The sequence below is a fragment of the Trachinotus anak genome, unplaced genomic scaffold (genome assembly GCF_046630095.1).
Source record: "Trachinotus anak isolate AG129_WGS33_773 ecotype Australia unplaced genomic scaffold, CSIRO_AGI_Tana_v1 ptg000015l, whole genome shotgun sequence".
NCBI lineage: Eukaryota > Metazoa > Chordata > Actinopteri > Carangiformes > Carangidae > Trachinotus > Trachinotus anak.
Genome location: NW_027273866.1, coordinates 267,032 through 290,266, shown reverse-complemented (window position 1 = coordinate 290,266; position 23,235 = coordinate 267,032). Strand labels below are relative to the sequence as shown.

Genomic DNA, 23,235 nt, shown 5'->3' with positions numbered 1-23,235 from the left:
TTCTCATTTCTGTATCAATGGCTTGCTCCTCATATGAGACATCACACAATAGTTACAAACCAACATTCATGATAGATCATCTACAGTTCACGACCTGCTCAGTAACGATGTGTGCATCTGTGCCAATGTTGTAGTTATGGCAGAACCTCAAAACTCTGTGTAAGATATTCTACTTCACTGCTGAGTCCATTTAAACTGGAGACTTAAAAAAAAAAAAAAAAGCCTTTGAAAAATTGAATGGGATATTTTTGCTTGAGACTAAGAATGTGCGTGTTTAAATTGAATTTGCTTCATTCCTACTGGACAGCGAGGACATCAAAGTGAATTATTCAGAAATCATGCAGCTAAATTATATGGACCAAAAACCAATTAATGCAGTGGAAAACCAGAGTGTTTCCAATGTGCTCTCTTTTGTTGCCTCACTCCAAGTGACAAATGAATTATTTGGCTGTCGTTGACGCCCACATCTAATAATCGTATAATTCGCTGCGCATGTGTTTCTTGTACCATGCTGTGTGGAAAACTTTTGCTTTGTGTTACATTAATAATATGTACTGAAAACAAATACAATTCCACGGTTGACTTTAATATATTAACACAGTTTTCCACCCTGTGTTTGATGTGACGTGAACAGAGTAATTACACAGCTTTCCCCCAAGGTTTGCGTGAGCACATAATTGGATTTTCCAATGCATTCGTTCGACGGCTTCTTGAAGTATATTTTCCTCTGTTGTGGGCATTGACGTGCGCCTCAAAGTCAAACAATGGTTTCTCCATTGTTTTGACATAAAACACTGTTTTCCTATGTGTGAAGCCCTCACTGCGGCTCAGTGGAACTTGTGGTTTCAGGAGCCCGCTGATGCAGCACGTTATCTATTAAATCTGCTCTACATAAAAACTCATCAAGACTTGCTTGGAGTTATGTACCCAATTTGAAACCATATGCTCTAACTCTCATTTTCTTGGTCTTCTTTGAAGGTGTTTGTAAACAAAACGACATCCACATCTTGTGTCTCCTGATGTAGGTCTCTGTGGCAGTGTGATCTGGGTCTCAGCACTATTAAATAATTGCAGGGTTATCAGTCAATGGACTTATTTATCTGGTGAATAAAAGCACCTTGTATCATACTGATCTTGTGACAGTCTTTATCTTGCCACCTCAAGCTAAATGAAGGAGGGCCTTCGACCTCCTGACTCTGGTTAAGTGTTTCACAAGAACCCTGTACCTTGATCAAAATATTTAGGTTCATTCCTCTTAAAGGTTAGATTATCCTTCAGCCTCTGCTTTTGTAGCGCTGTTGCTTATTCAATCGCTTCTGCACATTCACACCTGGGAGCTGACAACAGTCTTCAGCCCACGTCTATAACTGCCTGCTCAAGTGCATGTCAGAAGTAGTTGTGGATTGAGCCTGTTGCTGATTGACTTTCATTCACAGTTTCCCAGCTGGACTTTGGATTGGAATTGGCGTGAGGGCAAAAACACCTCTCAAGTTTTCCATCCACTCTAGCATTTCAGGTTTGTTTCTCCAGCTGCCCTTTCTGCATTGAAATGCCAAAACAATAGAAAAATGCTTACATTTTATTTTGGGTACATGCAGAAAGAAGCAATGTTAGTTACTCAGTAATCTCATGCGGTCAGGGTTCTTGAAAACATCTTGTCAAAAATTAGATATTAGAAAGTTGGGAATTCTTGGCCACCATTTGATTGGCTCCAAAAACAAACAGCTTTGTTTCATTTTCCTAATGTAAATGTATTATTTTGTACAGTGACAACTGTCTGTATTTCTGCAACTTTCTAAATTAACTTTCGTCCTTTAATTTCTATCTGAATATAAAGTTCAGGCTTTGTCAGATGTATTATTTAGAGAGCAAGAATTAAGAATGGCAAAGGCCAGCAAGTCAACATTATGAAAAACACCACGCCAGTGGTCACATGACAATCATACAGAACTGTGAAAAGCTCCCTCTTTCTTTTCCTACATTACAAAACTGGCATTTTGAAATGCATCCACTTTGAAGAGTCTTTTTGAAAAGCTCCATTGTTGTTGATCTAAAACACTCTGTTGGTGTGAAAGATAGGCCCACTGAGAAAAAGAAGAAAAAGATTCATTTTAAAATGAATTTTCTTTTTTGCCATTTGTCATTAAAGAATAGTAATAGTAATAATAATAATAAAAATTAGATTTAAATGTTTCATAATTTCTGTTAAATAAATAATTACATAAAAATAATATGATGATAACCTTTTAATCGTTAAAATGTTTTATTAATAAAATATGGTTATTTCCTAGTTCCAGCTTCTCAAATGTGAACATTTGATGCTTTTCCTCATCTTATGTGATAATAAACTGAATTCCTGTCAGGAGGACAAAACAAATTGTTTGATAACATCATTTTTATCTTTATGAAACTGTGGTCGCAATTTTTTTTTTTTTTTTTTTGTATTTTCTGAAAATTTAAAGACCAAAGCTTATTCAAGATGATAAAAGATAGTGCTCATGTAGCAGCTATGTTGCTAGCCTATTAGCTGTGATACTCCTCCGTAGAGCAGTGCTACAGCCGGCTGTTTTTATGAGCAGTGTTGTTCACGCAGCTACACATGTATGTAACCTTACGCTCATGCAGGCTGAGGCACACTGGAACTGTCTTCCACATCTGTCTGGACTGCTGCCAGACTAATAAAGGTGTGAGGGAGCCTGAGGTCAAGCAGCATACTTTTCCTTACTGTAATCACATGGCCATCTGTCAGAGCCTGTGCACTGCTCTCAGCACTGCTTCCCTTTGGCCACCCACCTCTGCCTCACATCACACTTGCACAGAAACTCAAATGTCTAACCACATTATCGTGTGCACGCTATTCTGTTTCAATAGGAGCTCTTATTGTCCTCTGTGACTGACAGCCTCCACACATTGGTTTTGTGAGTTTTTTTTTTTTCATTGCCATAGCAAAGAAATTCAGTGGAACATTCAAAACAAGCCACAACCCCCCCCCCCCCCCCCCCCCCCCCCCCCCCCCCCCCCAGTGTTAATGTCACATTTATCGTTAGATTTACATGAATGAATTATGACTTCTGAGTCATTTCTCCGGTTTATCATTTTTAGCTTTATAGTGCAAGTGATACTAATAACTATGCAAGAGAAAGCATCAACAGTCTTCAGTGCCAAATGGCACAGTTGGTTATTCAAACCAGATCTTTTTTTTTTTCATGGCTGTCTTGAGATCATTTGTTTTTGGATCCCAGTGAAACAGGACCATATTTCAGATCTGCCCTCCCACACCCGAATCATGTCCTGTCTTTCCTCTTCTCTCCTGCCTCTCACTCTCTTTCCTTATAACAGGATTTAGCCTATCAATGGCGGATTAGTTCGTTTAACTAAAGCTTACTACTGCAAAGCCCCTTTCCACTCGTCTTTCCAGCCTGACTTGTGGACCTCACACACAGCTCCTCACTGCCGGGGTCTTTGGTGTGCGTGTGTGGTCGCGGCTGCTCGGCTGAATGGATTTGAGGATGACAAAAGGCATGCTTAGTCACTACGGGCTTCAGAGATGTATGCAGTAGCATGTGTGGGAGATGGTGTGTGAGGGTGCATATGTGTACATGAGCACGGTGGAGGTGAATTGTTTATTTTTACATGCAGGGGGGAGAAATGTGTGAATATACGGATTGCTGTTTTATGCATTGATTGCCCCCACAGGTTAAACCATCAATTATTAACTTTATCTGTTTGATCTGAACAACATACTGTTCAAATGTGCCCCAAACCTGCCAATCTATTGTTCTTGTACCTCTGGCTTCCTCTGGCTTTAATGGACCTTGGAAAAAAGTAGTGTCCTCTGCCCTTGCAGTCATTACGTGCTGAGCTGCAGATGCTCCTGTACTGGAATGGGACCTGTTCTGTACAGTGGAAAGTGCTGTGTGAGGTGCCAAGAGGAGGTGACTCCAGCTGGCTGGATTTGGGCATGGACCACAGTTTTTGTGTGTGTGTGTGTGTTGGAGAGCAGGCGTGTCAGGCAAGTGGAGGAAAACCCCATCATGACACTGCAGCCGGCTCAGGAAGGATACCCCCACCCCACCCATTCCACACACACACACACACACACACACACACACACACACACTCACATACCACCATCACCACCCTAGGCAGGTCTGTGGTTGTGATGGTTTGGGCCACATACCATTAATCACCTCAGAGGGTGACAGGACTTAGGATGTAGCAATGTCAGGAGGAGGGGGCGAGTTGGAAATGTTCCATTATACGGGCATGTGTCCTGTGCCTCACTCAGAGCTGAGCAAAACTGTGTCTGTGTAACTGTTACCTCCTCATACTTGGAACCGTTTTAACACATCTGAAATAATCTTCCTACAGGGGTTGAATTACCACTCCTATGGAAATTATAACACAGTAACATAAGGAGTCACAAAACATCTTCAAAACACATAAATGCACAAACACACCGCAGACCTGCAGTTTCTGTGAAGGCTTACCTCTTGTTTGATGGCAAAGTGTTTGTGTGTGTGTGTGTGTGTGTGTGTGTGTGTGTGTGTGTGTGTGTGTGTGTGTGTGTGTGTGTGAGAGAGAGAGAGAGAGAGAGAGAGAGTGTGTGTCAGACCACTGTGTCAGATTCATACGTTTCACATCAACATCTGACTTAACATTTCCCTCCTCGGTGAAAAAAAAAGTTAAGGCCTATTTTACAAGTGAAATAAAAACACAATAGGGATTCAACCAGTCATGGGAACCTATTCTGCTTGGGGCTTTTCCCAGCATGCACAGGGGGAAGAGGTTAGGTCCACATTGGACAGGCTCCCGGTCTATCGCAGGACTGACACAGACAGACCTGCGTGCAGGTGAGGAAAGTGTTACAGCTGGAGAAATCCCATAGGAACAGAGAGAATATCCAGACTGTAATGGATTTGAACCTAGAATAATGCAATAATTCAACTCATTCATTCTCACTCAAACCTCTGTAGTTGTCAGTTTCTGTGCAGCATTACGCTCTTACTTTGTTGATGCGAGTGATCTAATACACCCATGTTTTCCTGAGCCATCAATCTGTCTCGCTGTCTCTGTATCTGTGTTTCTTGGCAATTAAAAGGCTGCAGGTGTCTTATGCGTCCCGTGCCCAGACACTGTGCCAACCCCTGGTGCTCCTGGGCCATAGTAGCATTGTTCTATGTGGCCCATTGTGTGTGACCCTGGTTCAGGGGGAAACAGCTGGTGGATCCTACAGTACCAGCCTGCTTGGCATTGAGACTGAACTCATGCTTTGGTGTGAAATTACTCAATTCCTGAATTCCTACCACACAGGATGACTCTGAACATCCATCTACTGTTGATCGGCTATTTCCACACTGCACAAGTGATGTTATGCAGCGCAGGAGATGAGAGCCTCTCCTCTGGTATTCCAAACAGGATTCTTCTTTGTGCAAGCTTCAATTTGAAGTTCGGTTTGTGTCGATAGCTACTGTACACTTTATGTGTATGTGTCCATGGCATTTTATGTAGCCCTCTGCTTGTGACAAGAACATTGCTCTCCAAGAGGCTATGAGCTGCCCTTAGTACAGGAAGTGACTCAGTATTGACTGGCGCAGCACTTCCTGTGCGCTGATTCTCCTCTACTCCTCTCAGGATGTTTACCTCCTCCTCCTCAACGTCTCCCTCTCCCACCCTCCTCTCCGCCCCCTTCCCTGATCATGTGACTGTACGTCGGCGCACTCAGCTCCAGTTCGTGACCTGGTTTGTCTAGGTTTGGTTTGGCCGAGACATCAGCACGAACGGCAACAGCTGAACTGGAGGTCTGGGCCACGCTAGAGCGGCCAAAGGAGGAATTTTCTTTGTGTGCACTTATTAAAACATACGCCGAGTACATTAACAATTATTGGAGTAGTTTATCATGGTTATTCCAGGTTTGCATTAAGATATCACTGTATTAATGGAAACAATGTGAAATAAAAGAGTCAGGATTTGCTCATAAAACAGGCACAAAGCAGAGCACCTGGGCTTTATGGCCCCTGGTTTATAGTGTAGATTTGTGTGAGGGGAGGAAAGGAGGTCTGAGCAGGAGCTCTCTTCCTGAGCCACTGGGTTCATAATACTCCTCATAGTTATGGTGATGTAAGCCACTGGAAATGATGTCATACAAATGTGTGTGTGTGTGTGTGCTTGTGTGTACTTATATGAGGTTTACTATAGAACAGACTGTGAGAATGAGTCAGACAAACAGGGTTGATCTGTATCTCTCTCTGTTTTCAGTATCAGATTTATGTAGGAACCATAAATTGTGCTCATGCCCATATGCAAATGTAAAATATGTATATAAATAGAATTTCCATATAGGACATACTGTATATGCACATAAAGAAAAAGCACATATGTAAAAATTATATATGAAACCTACTAGAAATTGGAACAATTTCATATATTGACATTTATGTCCAGCCCATACAGATATGTATGTTTATGTATGTATACTTATACAGTCGACATATGTTACATAAATACATATCCATCCCAAAGCCTGTCAGTATATACTGATATTATATACGGTGGGGTCCAAAGGTCTGAGACCACTTTCTCCGAATGGGAAGACATGTTTAAAATTAATGGTAAATTAATAAGAAAACATATATAAGTATATATATATTAAATATACATCACTAACATATGGTCACAGCATGTTATGCCATGTAAAAATTCATCATACAAATTTTACTATGGTATTTCATATATGTTAAACCTATATATTCATATATCCAGAGGATGTATCTATGTGATAATAATATAGGTCTTGATATCGGGACATACAGTATATGTCATATATTACATTTCCATATAGATTGCACACATTACCTCTGACATAATTTATCAGGCTTAGTACTTCACTAGCATCTTTACATATACCTTAACTCACATCGTCTCTTCCCTCCAGTTCCCAGAGTGTGGCTTCTTTGGCATGTACGACAAAATCCTGCTGTTCCGCCACGACTTAAACGACGAGAACATCCTGCAGAGGCTGACCTCGGCGGAGGACATCCATGAAGGAGACCTCATTGAGGTGGTGCTGTCTGGTACGTAAACTGCACTGCAGCTAGAGATTGATATCTTGGAGAATTTCTGCACACCCTTTTTTCTCTAGCATCTTAGGGTAGTTACAACATGAGCTTAGTTGTACTAAAATGATGAATTGCTATTTAGCATCTTTGTGAAGATTTAAAAAAAAAACATTGACTCAACAGACCTTGTGAACTGTTGCTCTTGGCAAATATGAAGGTACAGAACGAGCAAGAGCTTCTAATCATCCAGTCACAGAGTGTTTTTAAATTCAAATTACATATCCAGGTAACTTTTTGCCCCTCAACATGAAAGCTTCAGGCCAGAGTTAGGCAGACATATTTGACTTAATATCTAATGTTCACTGCGGTAGCTTGAAAGCAGCTGCAAAGATCAAAAGGGCTTATTTTGATCTATGGGAGAGAACCCAGCTGAAGCCTAATTAATCCATGTATTTCGATGAGGGGAAGAGGTACTGCATAAATACCGAGACTGTAGAAACTGGTGACGCTGACCCTTCTTCATTTATCTTCTTATGCTCATGTCAGCTGAAATACCAGCAAAGACTGTATACAAATTGTAACACAGTGACTTTGTTGGCACAGCTTCGTTTCAGTCTGTTTAAGTCCAAAACAAACAGGCTGAAGGTCATGCTACTTTAGGCTGCCAAAAACAGGAGAAAAACGAACATCAGATTCCACCACGCTGTATAAACCAAGTGTTTTAAAGTCCAAACAGTTGCCTAAAAACTAATAAACTGGAGGAGGCTTCACGTGTTACATTTTTTGTGCCCAGTCATAGCTGACACACCTTTCACTAAACACTGCCTGTTGTGTCTTGTTCAAGGGACCTTCAGAAGGTCAGATATTCTGTCAGAGTCCTCTGTACTCCCTCATCCTTTTAATATTACTCTTGTGCAATTTAATGTCTTTAAGTGAATCACTCCACGCTTACTCACCCGCTTGTGAATTTATGATACATTTGTGTTTCCTTTCCTTTATGTTTTTGTTTCTTTCTTCCTCATCAAAGTTTCCATCAGACTGTCGACCACCTTTGTAGCGGCTACACAGGTGTTTGGTTATTTCTTTTTGTCACTTCCTGCGATGAATGAATCAGCTTCCTGTGTGGTGCCGAGACCAACAAATGGCTTAGAGAATCTGCTTGGCTCTAATCTGTTCTCCTGCTCCGTCTGTCTCCACTAGGAAACACCTGACACCACCTGTGCTGAATATCTCCTCCTATCTCCCGGGCTGAGAGTATTGTTTGCGGAGATTTAGATTGTATAGGTTCAGGATCTGAGGATACTTCAGGCATCAGGGCTGAGGAATGTAGACTAAAGACTGGAGAACTTCCTTCTTTTTGTTTCTGACTGTCTGTGTTTGTCTTGTGCTCTCTTTTGTGTCAGTCTTTGTTGCGCTCTCTTTCCCTCCTCTGCGTTCCCTTCTTCTAATCCCTCCTACCTCAACAAATCCATCTGCAGGTGTAAGCTCCACCAGCGGAGCTAGACAGTTTATCGCCTGAGATATACTTGATGAAAGGCGTGATAGAAGATCTTTGATTTGCTACATATGCAACACATGCTGCTTTTTACAAATTTTTTATTTCATCCCACACTCAATAAACTTGGCCTTCTTCATGAGAGGGGCTTTGCGATGTCACATACTTGATCTTTGTTTGAGAAACACGAGCCGAAAGATCTACATTCCCAAGCCTTTCATTTGGTTCACAGAAAATATGAACCTTTCCTGCCCCACAATTTGTCTCCTGTCATCTTTTTCGCTCAGCGCTCCCTAACCAACCTGCTGCTGGATTCTGCGGCTGTGGGAGAGAGATGTCTGAATATGTCTCTTGCTGCGAGAGGGAGGCAGAAGTGGCTTTTTCTTGGCTGTGGGCTCAAAGGAGAGGGCTTATTTTTCCTGCAGTAAGTGATTGTAGTAGACCCGCGGAGTGTAAACACGCTCTGATGTGCTGGGGCGGCCCTGGACGCAGCGGACACTGCGCAGGCCATCTCGGCCCATGAGGCTTGAGGTTTGGCCTGACCGATTGTCCCTTTGTTCTGTTTTTCACTCCCTTAAAATTCCCACCCACTTGCACAAGCTCCTTATTCACCACTGCTGGCGATGTGAAATTGATATTTTACAACACCTTCTGTTTGTCATAAATATGGCAAACTTGTTTTTGTCAGATGGAAACTTGTGGCGTCCAAATGGAAACCCGGAGCCTCAAAGCAAACAGATAGTGCATTCATGTGAGCCTCTCTGCTCGTGAGAAGTGCAGCGAAAAACAACGTGTCGAGTTTATGTTTGGCGTTGTTTGATGCTAACAAGCGCGACAGGCATTACATAACGCTGCGACTGCTGAGAGGCAGCCAGTTGTTTTGCAGACGTGTGTGAAAAAGCTCATGAATGCTGCCTTTCATGTGTCGGTGCCAGGGAGCTATGTTTGCCCCATGACATGTGACCTGCCCGAGCTCTTTCAAATAAAAACCCAAACTGCGAAACCTCCCCCCACCAGCCGTCGTATTTATCTGAGATGAAAAATATGGTCTGAGGTCATCTGTCTTCTCAGATGACCTCTTCTTGCATCATTAGTGTGCATATATATGAATATATCAGAGACTTTGATTGCAGTGGTCCCAGTCTGTGACTTAAAATGAATATGTAAGTTTATGTCTTTATTTGGGTTGACCCTAACTTTAACCCTTGTCTGTGGAAATGTTGCATTTTTTGTCAAATTAACAGATCAGATTGATTCAGTGTGACCAGCTATTTATTGCCTCAGAGGAATTGTGTGACATCTAAGGTTTTTTTTTTCTCTGAATCTTGAATTGTTTTCTGTCTTCAAGGATGTTTTCTCTTTATTTTATATGGAGCATGTGCAGATTCTTGACAAAGGAATGGCTTTTTTTTTTTTTAATACTGGCCAAATGTCATATTTGTTGTTCAAGTCTGCATCTCATCACAGCAACAACAGCTGAGAATGTCCTCACTTGTTCGAGGAAAAATGTGTTTGGTTGAATCACCTCAAAGGGAATGAACTAACACACGCATATATGACATCATCATTGCTACCACACACACACACGCTCACAAGTTTTGCTGCTTAACCTGAGTGTAAAGATTAACTATTCCCTTGTTGGTCACTGGTCAAATGACTGCACAGGAACACTTTGCTAATGCAGGCTCTGAATAGAGAACAGAGGCTTCATGCACGCACACACACACACACACACACACACACACACACAGGTTTGGCAGCCGTCACCTCCTTACTCATCTTCACATCTTTGATGACTCACAGCCATGATTAACCAAGTCTTGCTTCCAGCAATGAGCTCAGTGTGTCTGTTTGACACAACACAGCAGAAAAACAAGGGAAGAATAAGAGAGAAAGAGAAAGAGCGACACATCCACAGCTTTTATATTATGTTGGATTTGGTATTATGTGCATAATCACACAGATGGACTGATATGACAGGATCATGCTGCATTTCTCTGGTGTCTTCTGGGTGTGCCCTCTCACTTTGATACAAGGAATGATGAAATTGAGGTTGTGGCTCTGCAGATGTGACGCCCTCTGCTGCAGCGCTGTGGATACAGCACTCATATGAGTGTTTGCTTTCAGTGGAGCATTGGCAGAGAGATTCTTCCTTGCTTCCTTTTAGATTATTTTTTTCCCCAACGCACACACACATGGTGAGACTGTATATTGTCTGCAATATTGCTTTGATACTAAAAACTGGATGAAATAGCTGCCAAATCCATCTGATAAATAGCTCTCTTCTTTTCCTTTGTCATTATGTCTCAATTTTTTTTTCTTCTGATCCTTCAGCTTTCTTTCAAAAACCGTTTTCCAGATTTGTTTTGCTTTTGCCAAGTTTTAGTCATACCAGGTGTGTGTTGTTTCTAGCTCAAGCTACAGTTGAAGACTTCCAGATCCGACCCCATGCCCTTTTTGTCCACTCCTACAAGGCCCCCACCTTCTGCGACTACTGTGGGGAGATGCTATGGGGTCTGGTCCGGCAGGGGCTTAAATGTGAAGGTTAGAACACACACACACACACACACACACACACACACACACACACACACACACACACACACACACACACACACACACACACACACACATAAACACCTGGGCAAAAAAAAACTACAGAACACACTGTTTCTTTCCCAAGCCTTTAACTCCTCTAAGACCTATTACTGTATCTCAGGGATTAACTCTTAGAAATCCAGCCTGCCTCCCACTGTATCCATACACATGCACTTACAGGCACACAGATGCACAAAGACGCTTCACCTCTGACCTCATGAATGTATTAGAGAGAGATACAAGCAAAAAAGAAAGATTTGGTCAAGGCACTGTAGCCAGTGAAATGCCTGACATTCAGATCCCAATGGAGTTATGGCACGCTGGCTCGCTTTCTATTTTTTTTTTTTTTTTTTTTGTCATAGTTGGATCAGATTTGAATCGTACTTCTTAATGTTCTTGCCATTAGGCTGCCTTTGAAGTCCAGTCTCACAATGGATTAAATTGAATTAGTTGATTTATTTACCAGTGAAACACGGTCGTAAATTCTCTCATATGAGTCTGTTCATCAGTGGGGCCATCTTGTGGCTGATTTGCAAAATAAAATATGTTTTCACCTCACAGGCTGATGGGCTGTTTTCCTGGTTTTTGTGACTGATGTCATCTGTGCTTTGATATTTTAAGGATGTGGGCTGAACTACCACAAGCGCTGCGCCTTTAAGATCCCAAATAACTGCACTGGTGTCAGGAAGAGGCGACTGTCCAATGTCTCACTGCCCGCGCCGTCCCTGTCTGTCCCCCGACCGGTACCTGCTGCTGAGAATGCTGTGGTCGTCCTGGATGAGGTGAGTTCTGATTGGTGGAGGTATGACTTATACACACATGGACTAACCCTAAACTCTGTGAAGTAAAAAACTGTAAAGACATCAGTATCCTCTTATCCTCTGAGTGAAGGAGTCGGGTAATGAGAGGATTTTTGGCTGGACCACAACACTGGGGCCAGCCCTGTAATCACGAATGTCTGCGACTGACTGACTGACTGACTGACTGACTGACTGATAGAGCTGAGATGAGTTTCACCATTGGTCAGCTGAATGCCATGTAACTGAGTTGGAGTTTCCCCAATGACTGTTGAATAATGAATTGGCACAAACTGGTTCTATTGAAGGGTGTTTATAGCCTGTAGTGGGGCCAACTTAGATTTAGACTTGTTAGACTTTTTAACTTTTTACTTTCCAAAAAAGCACCTAGCGATTCATCTAGCAACCTTTTGGACATATCTTGGCTACTTTGAAGAGAGTTGTCAGTACTGCCCCCTTTCCCTGTTCCCAGAGCAGCATTTTGTTACCCAGATGAAGTGTACAAAATAAGAAAGATATTCTATTTCCTCTTTCTCTCTGAGTGATCATTTTACAAGTAAATATAGCCGACATCACGACATCTTTGTCTTTAACTAAAGTGTTCGGTGATTTAGTCAGGTTAATAAAATAAGGATTTTAGCAGCAGCAGAGCAGCTGCTTGGAAATGGCTCGGAAGTTAAGAAGTAGTCTTAATGGGCCATGTTTTATGTCAGTATTTCAAACTTGTTCCGTTGTCTGACAACAGAAACTGAAAAAAATGTAAATGAGAGCTTTTTGGGGAACTTGGCTGTATTGAAATACAGTATCGATTAGCTGGATGCCAACACATGGCAATGATGTCAGTTATTTAAAGCCATTTCACAACAGTTTTCAGCTACGTCCTCAATTTCACACACTGACCATACGTGGTCCTGCCAGACACTAGGTTTTGACCCAGTCTTGTTTATCCTCACGCATACAAGGAACTGGCTGGAGTTTTGACATCATCCTAAATCAGACTGGAAGCCAGGTGAATTGGCTGAGAATGTGAGGCAGTCAATCTGCATGCTGTTAAATGCTGTTTCTAAACTTATCAAATTTGGCTCTTCTCCATGGGTGAATCTCCTGGGCCCTGTTGTAGAACACCACTGATGCAGAAAATTGAATTGAGCTGCAGAGAGCTCTGTGGAGAGATCCTCACTGAGGTCTTATGAAACAGCTTTTGCATAAGCCCACACTCAAAATTCTCCTCTTGTCTGTGTCCCCACGAAAGGTCATCAGGAAATGTAATTATGCTAATGACATTAAAAGTCCATTGAAGTCCAAGTTTACGTATTTGCTCACTTGCTGGCAAAAACGTAGAAAGCCTTTTACCCGTTTCTGTCAGGAGCTTCCAGACAGCCCGATTTATTCATATAAAATAAGCTCGTTTTGACCACTGGGATTGTGTAAACTATGCAAAGTCATGCTAACTCAGTGTGACAGACTTCCTTTTCCAGTGATTTCTTTCTCTTCTTCTACTGCCATGTCATTATTCACTCTGTCTTTCCCTATCACTCAAACACTCCCTTTGAGGCCGCTCTTCCTTTATTTTTCCCTTTGCTTCCTTCGTGCATATGGTTTTTAATTCTTCCTAACATCCCTCCATCTTCCCCCTTTTTTTTCCATCCTTCCAAATCCCACAGCAGAGGTCCCATCAGGAAGCAGGGAAGCGGATCCTGTCCTGGAGCGGCAGGCCCATCTGGATGGAGAAGATGGTGCTGGGACGGGTTAAGGTGCCACACACCTTCGCCATTCACACCTACACTCGGCCCACTATCTGCCAGTTCTGCAAGCGTCTGCTCAAGGGCCTCTTTCGCCAGGGCATGCAGTGTAAAGGTAGGACTGCACATGAAGAGTGTGTTTCAAAGACACTGGGGTTCATTTTGGCAACGTTTCACGATGATTGTGATGCGTTTTTGTTATTTTTTCATTTCATCTGCCAGATTGCAGATTCAACTGCCATAAGCGGTGTGCTTCAAAGGTACCGAGAGACTGTTTAGGGGAGGTGGACTTCAATGGAGGTGAGTTCTACATCCAATTTCTCAGTGACAGTGGTGTATCCCTTAATATCTGTGATTTCAAGTAACTGCATATTTCATGTACATGTATAGAGCCAGCCAGCCCTGGCCCCGATTCAGACACTACCATGGACACCATGGAGGTGGACAGTAGTGATATGGATGGCAGCAGAGGACTGGACGACCCAGAGGAACCCTCGACACCAGATGAGAGGATGTTCGACATGGAATCTCCCTTCTTGGATAGAGAGAAGGACGAAGAGCCCATCAAGACTATTAGGTATGATACTGATGTAATCACAGGTCTTTTCACTTGAACCTCTTTTACTTTTCCTGTTGATGATGTGTAAATCTCTGTAGGTGGCACCAGGACTGAGCAGTTAATCTAATTTTATTTTTGATTACGATTTTGGCTTCTAGTGATTATGAAAACAAGATAATCGAGATAAAACAGTTATTGTGCCACCTTCTGTTTTGCAACACATTTCATCCCCCCCATCCACTTCTGGGTTACATTTCGATGTACGTTAGCAAAGTACCTAGGAGTGCATCATCTTGAGCAGTTTGCCGGTTCAGAGACTTTCTGTATAAGATTGGGAGAGACCATGCCCTGTCTGGCAGTTTTTTTAATTTTTAATTTTTTCTTTTTTGGTAGTGCTTTAGATTAGCTTTACTATCAACATGTGTGCTGCCAGGGTGGATGTGATGTATTTCTTCAGCCCTAGGCATTTCTAAAACATTAAATATAAAAATGCTTTGTCCAGAGTCAATGAGTAATCTTGTTAAATAATCTCGATCTCAGTATTGATCAAAATAATTGTGATTATGATTGTGCCCTAGGTGGCACTGTTTACTTCAGCCATGGTAGCTGTCACTGCTCACACCAGCTACCCAGTTCTGTTTTCATATATTAGTTCAGTAAAGAGTCACAGCAAATAAGGAGACAGGGGAAAGACACGCAGCAAAGGTCACTCTCATGTTTCAAACCGGAGACTTTGCGGTTATGTTTAAAACCACCAGGTCTAACTGCCCAATCCCTGTGTTTATTCTACACCAGCAGTGTTACCACTGCTGCAAACATAAAATGCATCACGTCCTGTGCAGGATTTCTGACAGGAAAGACCCACCAGACACTGGCTGCTTAGAAAAGCAAATAGAAAAGGTTTCATTAACTGACTACAAGTCAGTTAAAATGTAATCTGTTACTGTTTCATTATATTGAGCTCTAAATCTGGGAGTCATTTTTATGTATTTTTATGTGTGTGTGTGTCCGTAGTCCTTCCACTAGCAGCAACATACCTCTGATGCGGGTGGTCCAGTCCATTAAACACACCAAGAGGCGGAGCTCCACTGTAGTGAAGGAGGGCTGGATGGTTCATTATACGAGCAGGGACAACCTGGTAAGACTGATAATCCCAAAAGCTCAGCAGAGGAGCCCAGTCTGAAATGGGCTGTGCTTAGCCTGTGTGCTGGAGAAAACTCCCTCTCCAAAGCTGTTCATGTGCTGAATTCAGCACAGAAGGTATTTTGCTTGAGAGACAACATTTTTAGACTACTGCAATGTTAGCAATATTTTGCCATTTAGGCTAACTTTGGTGTTTGTTTGTTTTGCCCCTTAATCAGAGGAAGAGACATTACTGGAGGCTGGACAGCAAGAGTCTGAGTCTCTTCCAGAATGACACCGGCGCCAAGTTCTACAAAGTGAGCATAAAACTGTCATCTCTGCTTTGTTCTTGGAAAATCATGTCTTGTCCTCAGGATGAAACACAGTAACATTCGTTAAAATGTCAGAAAATTCTAAAGTTAAATACAAATGGATTCAGTTATGAGTCCATTATGGTAATATCTCTCAAGTCCTCATGTAGCTCCTCAACTCTAATCTCCTACAATTCTAACGTAGGGACACTGAAGTCATGTAGGATGGGATACTTTTACATATCCATATTTGAGTATTGTCTGTCTCACTTCTGGGAGGTATATGTAAAGAAAATCTAAGTAGTGCAATCTGTGTGACTCAGCTTTGACGCGCTGGCGTGTTACTACTGTAAACTCATAAGGTCAGTTTGGCTCAGTGAGATTTCCCCTGTGGTTTTTCACCCTGCAGCCTGGTCTCTTCCCTGCATGAAGTGAAAGGACACAGTTACTAACAGTCACTACGTTTAGCCACCGAGTATCAGGTTCGACGGGACATTTGAAGGGGTTTTGAAGAGAGTATCAAAATTCTGACCAGAGGGATCCCCATGTAAAAAACTACGTGCTTATTGAAAAAAACAGGTGTAATTGAAAAATGTAATCTTTCTTAACCCAAACTTCCCTCTGCATTAGGTCATGTGTATATTGCACTACCTTATCTCAAAGTCAGCGGTGGCTGTGAGTGAACCAAACACTGTAATTTCGATGTGTAAAATCAGTTGTGGAGAGTGTGTGACACTTCCCGCTTGGTGCCAGCGCCGTAGTCAGTCATTACACTGCCGCAGGGGCTTAATAGCACAGTAATTACACATTGAGGACCGAGGGAAGGAACTACAGCCTGCGAAGGTAAAGACTTCCACATGTGTGTTGGTGGTTGTTTGTGTGTGTGTGAGCACGTGTGTGTGTGTGTGTGTGTTTGTAGGGTGGGGGGTTGCAATCATTTTATTGTTCATGTTGCTCTGTATGTTATGTATGAGACTTTAACACCTCCTCGAGCTGTGGTCAGAGCTGTGTTGCAGTAGGATGGTGTGTAGGATGCAGTAGAGTTTCCAGGGTGAGAGCCAGCACATTCACTCTGAGTGTGTGTGTTAAATGGGTGGTTTTGTAAGCAGCTGTATCTACAGTACTTCTTTTCTTCTTTCTTAGCATCTCCCTTTTATACTGGTTGTGAAACAAGCCTGAAAAAAAAAGAAAAAGCTTCAGTCCCTCACCCCTCTCTCCCAATTATTCTGTCACACCCTGCGTCCCCTGCCACTAAAGACTTGGAGAGGAAACCTCAGTGGGGACTGACTCCTCAGGGTGTGTTTACAGGCAGCTTTATGTGGTTCTTTATTATCAACTCGGCACTCAGCTTCGTTTAAGACCTCCAGGAGGCTAATTGAAGGCTAGCTGTAAATGCCTTCTTTTTCTGCTCAAAAGTTTGGTCTTTGTTCCATGGCTGTTGCTTCAGAGCAGCAGATTTTTATCCTTGATAGATAATGTGAGATGATTTCCTGTAAGAACAGTAGGAAAAGGTTCTTTCAGGGGTCTCATTTCAGAAACCACAGATTCTCCATATGCTCAGTGTGGATGTGGGGAATCGCCCGTGTTGGGCATTTTCCTTTAATTTCTCTGAAGTTTCTAGCCTGCTGCTGCTCATCAGTGTGTGGCCACTGTCCTCCCCTTTTCTTTATACCTCCAATCTGATTAGTGGTGGTTGTGCGGTGGCTTGCTTGCCAGGCATGGCAGCCATTTTCACCATTTGGAAGCCATAACGGCTCCTCGTTTGAAGATGAGACCCCTGTACTTGTGGCTTTCTCTGAAGAACCTTTTATGGGGTGAGGGGGCTTCTCTCTGTCTCTGCCAGATTGAGTCCTGTCACAATTAAACATTGCACCCACACACACACACACACACACACACACACCAACTCACACACTATACTGTAGAAGAACGGCAGTTGTGCAATGGCTTTCGTTTCAGCGGCTAGCGGTAGCGCCAGCGGCTCGTGCTCAGATGAGGCCTCTGGCTGGCCCTGCCTTGTAATCAGGGAACCAGAGCGCTTCGGCCGCCGCAGGGCCCCGCTCACGTGACCCAGCCCCGCTAACCACAAGCACTTCATCTGATACTCTGTGGTGAGCCACGCGGAGGGGACAGCGTGTGCCTCTGCGAGCCCCCATTGGCTGGAAATTCTGTGTGTTTTTTAATTTTTGACCCTCCCTCCTCTCTTTGATTTGACAGTGAGTTTGAAGGGGAAGGGGGGACTTTTAAAGTGTGCTGCATATGTCCATTCTGTATGTGCTCATAAGAGAGAGAAGAGGGAAGGAGAAAGTTAGAGCTTGGATTATTTAATCAGCACCCAACAACTGAGTGTGTGAGTGTTTATATTGTTTCTGTCAAGTTAATGTGTAGGTTCAGCATTTTTCTGCTCTGACAGAATAGTTTTGGTTTTCATTTCTTTCAATGAGATAATCACCATTTTAAAAAGTGTTGCTACTTTTAAAGTCAATCAGTAACTTTGTGCTTTTTAGAGGCAACAAAGAAACTTGCCAGCTTGGTGAAGTGAGGGAATATGTATTTATATTCGTTTGTTATCATTTTATTCCTTTTAAACCTTCCCTTATCTAGTAAACATTAAATATTATTATCTAATTATCCAATTTAACCAATTCTGTGTTGTGGCTCCTTTTTTTTCAAGGAAATACAACCTGTATAATACATGCATATGTATGTATGCATATTTGTGAATGAGCATGTGTATGTGTGGGTGTGTTTGGTCCCATGTGGGTGTGTAGTGGTTGTCAGTGCAGACAACAGTCAAAGGAGTAAAGAAATACTAAGAAAGAAAGAAAGAAAACTTCCATTCTCTGGATCTTATTTATCACCGCCCCCACAGGAAATCCCTCTGTCCGAGATCCTCCAGGTGGAACAGTCCAGAGACTACAGTAATCTGGCCCAGGGCAGCAACCCTCATTGCTTCGAGATCATCACAGCAACAATGGTCTACTATGTGGGAGAGAACAACGGTAGTCACTACCACAGCCCCGCTCTGGCTGCCTCGGGAGTCGGCATGGAGGTAGCACAGGGCTGGGAGAAGGCCATCAGACAGGCCCTGATGCCCGTCACCCCCCAGCCCAGTGTGGCCAGTGCTGCTGGACAGGGCAAAGATCACAGTAAGTAGAATATATCACAGCTCTCTTGTGCCAAAAGTGTTTTTTTTTTTTTGAGATTTAAGACAACTAATTGCATATTAACTTTCACAATAGGACTTATGGCTTATGGCATTTTGTTATTTTCAAATATATATATAGTCTTTCTTTATGGCTGCAAATGATCAGCCTAAAGTCATGCATGACATATCATACCAGTTTGCATTTCCTTTTTCAGTGATGACTTATGATATTACAGGGTATTTCCTGCCTCAGCGCGAGGCCGAAGCACCCACTAGGGCCACAGCATATGAAAAAGCTTTGATTATGTGTGTTGAAAGTTTGACATTTGTCCAAATCGAAAGAAGGGCAACACATTGGTGACAGTGGTACAAAAAAGCCTTTCAACTTTCAATAGGTAGGGAAAGCCCTGAGTTAGTGTCTATAGGCAAAGGAAGTGAGGCTGTGAAGTAAGTCTCTATTTGACAGTAGTGAAAAATGAACTGGCACACTGAACACACTGAGCCTCACTCAGAGTAGAGGAGTCGGTCTCTCAAATCAAAGACGTTTTAGTTCCTTAACATTAAAGACAGGAATTATTTCTGAGCCTGTGGACTATCATTAGAGGTTCTATGGTTAGAAACCGATTCATAGATTGAAGATCCACATGAGAGTCGTGCCCATTAGCAGCAGAGGATTTTAAGCACAGGCATGACATTAGAAAAAGAGGCAGTCACAACGAGCTGTGGACCTGAAACAGAAATTCATTATGTCATTATCGAAACCACTTCAGTGTTGCGAAATGAATGCACAGCATATAAAACTGTCCATGCTCTGTAGATCTGGATTCATTTATGAAGTGTAGGTAGATGAACTTGTACATGATATTAATATTGAATCCGCAAAGGTCAGTGTAATTAATGTGTTCTTCTCTGTCAGCTGAAGTCAAAGCATTTTTCCAGGATTAAAATGAAATGTCTGCATTAGCTCAACGATCACAGCATCGTGTTTTGTACTTGCTTTGATTTCTGGCTGTCTATTCATTGTGCAGTATTAGCCCCCACCGCTGTCCTTATTCCAAATTATGAAATGCAATGCATACTTGCACCATTCTGTCATACATAGCTTCCCAAATCAATTTTAAAGCCAATTTATTGTGTAATAAAATGCTTCATTATGTGGGGCTGTGACTTATTGCATGCAGCTGCGATAAGAAGGAAAGTTGTGAAAAAAAAAAAAATAGTATGTGAGCAATGTGTGTCTGACTACAGTCACTTAAGGGCTGACTGACTGCTTTATGCACTGGTAAAGTGGTGCTTTTCAGTTGTTGAATGTGGAAACATCATGTGTTTTCCCTTCCAGAAGAGCTGTCCATCAGCATATCTGTGTCCAACTGCCAGATCCAGGAGAATGTGGTGAGCAGGGCTTTCTTTTTTTTCTGAGACTATTGCACAATTTCCCAGCACAGCCTGCACATGCATGCATTCATGTGCTATTAAAGTAGCTGTTGTGGTAACATCAGAAACTGTATCCTACCGTGTCTTTCACTAAACTTCCAGTGGAAGCTTTTTTATGCTCCACAAATGGGGAAGCTGCAGATTCTTTTTTTTTTTTTGTTCAAGGGATTTTTGTCTTAGTTCCACTTCTGCATTGAGTGAAAGTTAAATATTTGGCAATACCAGAAAACATTTTGGAAGAACAGCAGTTTAGCCAGGCTTTAGATGATGTAACTGTTACAGATTGCTAATGACAGCATGGAAAGTTAACTGAATGTTTCCACAAGTAAAAGCAAAATATGATAATGAAGTAACAATGCAAATTATCTGTGTAGGACATTGCCTCGGTGTACCAAATATTTTCTGATGAGGTGCTGGGTTCGGGCCAGTTTGGCATTGTGTATGGAGGTATGTTTTCCTTTCTGATATGGTACTACCTACATTTTATACACTACAGAACCACTGTATTGAATTTGTAAGCTATTTAAAGTTATTCATTTTTACCACGTCCCATCAAATCGTAGGCAAACACAGAAAGAGCGGCAGAGATGTGGCCATCAAGGTTATCGACAAGATGAGATTTCCTACCAAGCAGGAGAGCCAGCTGAGGAACGAGGTGGCCATATTACAGGTAATGACCAGGACCCACCAAACAGCCGAAATGATGAAAAGCATAAAAAACCCTACAAAGGATAGTAAATACTGTAGGTTGTAACTGGAGCTCTTTGTTTGGTCTCTACAGACCATAACATTTCTATAAAAGCAGAAAATTTCAACTTGATGTCATTATCTGCTTTTCTTCAGAATCTGCACCACCCAGGTATCGTCAACTTGGAGTGTATGTTTGAGACGCCAGAGCGGGTCTTTGTTGTCATGGAGAAGCTGCATGGTGACATGCTGGAGATGATCCTGTCCAGCGAGAAGAGCAAACTGCCTGAACGAATCACCAAGTTCCTCGTCACACAGGTCTGTGTTTGTGGAAGTACGCCTCTCTTTGCGCATGTTGCCCTTAACTAGAATGCTCCACAGCCTATTGCTACTATATTCTCTCTGAAAGCAGCTGGTCATGGTCAAATAAACTGTTAATCGATTAGATCTGGAGCATGTGCCATCACCTTTCCTCACCAGACTTTTAAATTCTACTATCCTTCTCTTCTTTGCATTTTTATGTCTTGTCCCTTCATTTTCCATCATAGTTTTCCTTCACTCTCTTCTATCCTCTCTTCTGTTTATTGGGGTTTGCTATCCCACTGTGAGTCTGTGCTCCAGCTCCAGAGCCTGTTTATTCTTGTGGTGAGCTGATTTGTGTGTGTCGGGGTCGGCGGTGGGTGGGGGGATTGTTTATGGGATTGGTCTGCATGGTATCATGGCCTCCTCCCTGGCCGTGGATTACAGCCTGCAGCGCGCTGGTGGCTTTGTGGGCTGATTAGAGGAGCAGCAGGCCCCTGTGCCTCTGCGGATCCCGCGTCCCAAACAGGAGCGGGACCATTAACAACAGCCCCATTAGCTGCGGCGGGCCTGGCTCTGATGTGGCCTGGAGGACTTCTGTCAAAGCCAGGGTCAAGATAGGCGAGCCAGGCGCACTGTGGTTTTGGTACAGGGCCATAGGCAGACATGCGTGCAGCGCTAGCTTATGCCAGCACTCGTGAATATAGATGGGATGATGAGATGAGATCATATGTCTTTATGTGAAGGTACTGGTCAAGATGGAAGTATTTAAGGGCATTAGCATGCTTATACTGCTGTGATTTTTCCACTTGGCAGCACCATAAATTCTGCTGTATGGATTATGAAAACATTACTCTGTTTATACCATATACTATATACATTGAAATATTTAGACGCTAGTCTAAAAAATGTTGAGATATATTGTCATCTGGATTTTTGGAGCTAAATCCTTGCTTTATGGACTTTTCATTGCAACAGATCCTGGTGGCCTTGAGACATCTGCACTTCAAAAACATTGTTCACTGTGACTTGAAGCCTGAGAATGTACTACTGGCCTCTGCAGAGCCCTTTCCTCAGGTAAAAAAAACAACCCAAACAATTATATTTATATATATATATATATATATATATATATATATATATATATATATATATAAACATATATATGTTTCTGCTTTGTCCATATGTGTGTGTATACAATGTTTCTCCATCTTTATCCAGGTGAAGCTGTGTGACTTTGGCTTTGCCCGTATCATCGGTGAGAAGTCCTTCCGGCGGTCTGTAGTGGGCACTCCGGCTTACCTGGCCCCAGAGGTGCTGCGCAGTAAGGGCTACAACCGCTCTTTAGACATGTGGTCAGTGGGAGTCATTGTGTACGTCAGCTTGAGCGGGACATTCCCTTTTAATGAGGACGAGGACATTAATGATCAGATCCAGAACGCTGCCTTCATGTACCCACCTACACCCTGGAAGGACATCTCTACAGAGGGTAATTCTTCTGTTTACTTTCCTTGGAAATATCCAAATATTCACCAGTGCCAAACCCAATCTGACAATTAGTGCATCCTTCACTCTTGTAAGCATTCACTGACCTGGTTGCACCTTTACACTCATGTCAAACTGATACTCAGACATGTAGCCTATCCTCCCCACCTACACGTCTGGGTCGCTTAAACTTTTCTCTGACTTTTCTTTTTCTGCGGTCGAGATGAATCACTTTCAAATCTCCCCTGCTGCCCAAGCTGCCGCTCCTCCCACAGAGAGTGGGAAATATATTTACAAGGTGAAACAAATGATGAAGGTGTTGATGCTAATTTGTAGTAAGCCAGCTACAGCAACCACCGTTCTTGTTGTTGTATACGGCTGATCTTTATCTTTTCCTGTGAACAAGCTAGACTCTCACCTCGTTAGAAGTCACAACCTTTTGTTTGCTGTTGATATCAGATGATATAAGATTAGTTTATTGACACAGTCTACACCTTAT

The 23,235-nt window shown here is 42.5% G+C and overlaps 1 protein-coding gene across 3 annotated transcripts in view; it reads left to right on the top strand.

Moving 5' to 3' along the window:
- Window positions 1-23,235, top strand: part of prkd3 (protein kinase D3) — a 37,982-nt gene that overhangs the window by 12,763 nt on the left and 1,984 nt on the right. Inside the window, exons 3-17 of one of the 3 annotated variants that reach the window (XM_071497520.1) lie at window positions 6,935-7,073; window positions 10,966-11,097; window positions 11,773-11,933; window positions 13,613-13,805; window positions 13,913-13,990; window positions 14,081-14,267; window positions 15,264-15,387; window positions 15,611-15,688; window positions 18,555-18,831; window positions 20,170-20,222; window positions 20,639-20,711; window positions 20,828-20,934; window positions 21,108-21,269; window positions 22,230-22,328; window positions 22,473-22,740. In XM_071497520.1, coding sequence (XP_071353621.1) covers window positions 6,935-7,073; window positions 10,966-11,097; window positions 11,773-11,933; window positions 13,613-13,805; window positions 13,913-13,990; window positions 14,081-14,267; window positions 15,264-15,387; window positions 15,611-15,688; window positions 18,555-18,831; window positions 20,170-20,222; window positions 20,639-20,711; window positions 20,828-20,934; window positions 21,108-21,269; window positions 22,230-22,328; window positions 22,473-22,740 — 2,131 coding nt within the window. The remainder of the gene's footprint in view (window positions 1-6,934; window positions 7,074-10,965; window positions 11,098-11,772; window positions 11,934-13,612; window positions 13,806-13,912; window positions 13,991-14,080; window positions 14,268-15,263; window positions 15,388-15,610; window positions 15,689-18,554; window positions 18,832-20,169; window positions 20,223-20,638; window positions 20,712-20,827; window positions 20,935-21,107; window positions 21,270-22,229; window positions 22,329-22,472; window positions 22,741-23,235) is intronic. The other 2 variants (XM_071497521.1, XM_071497522.1) reach the window with 2 other exon arrangements.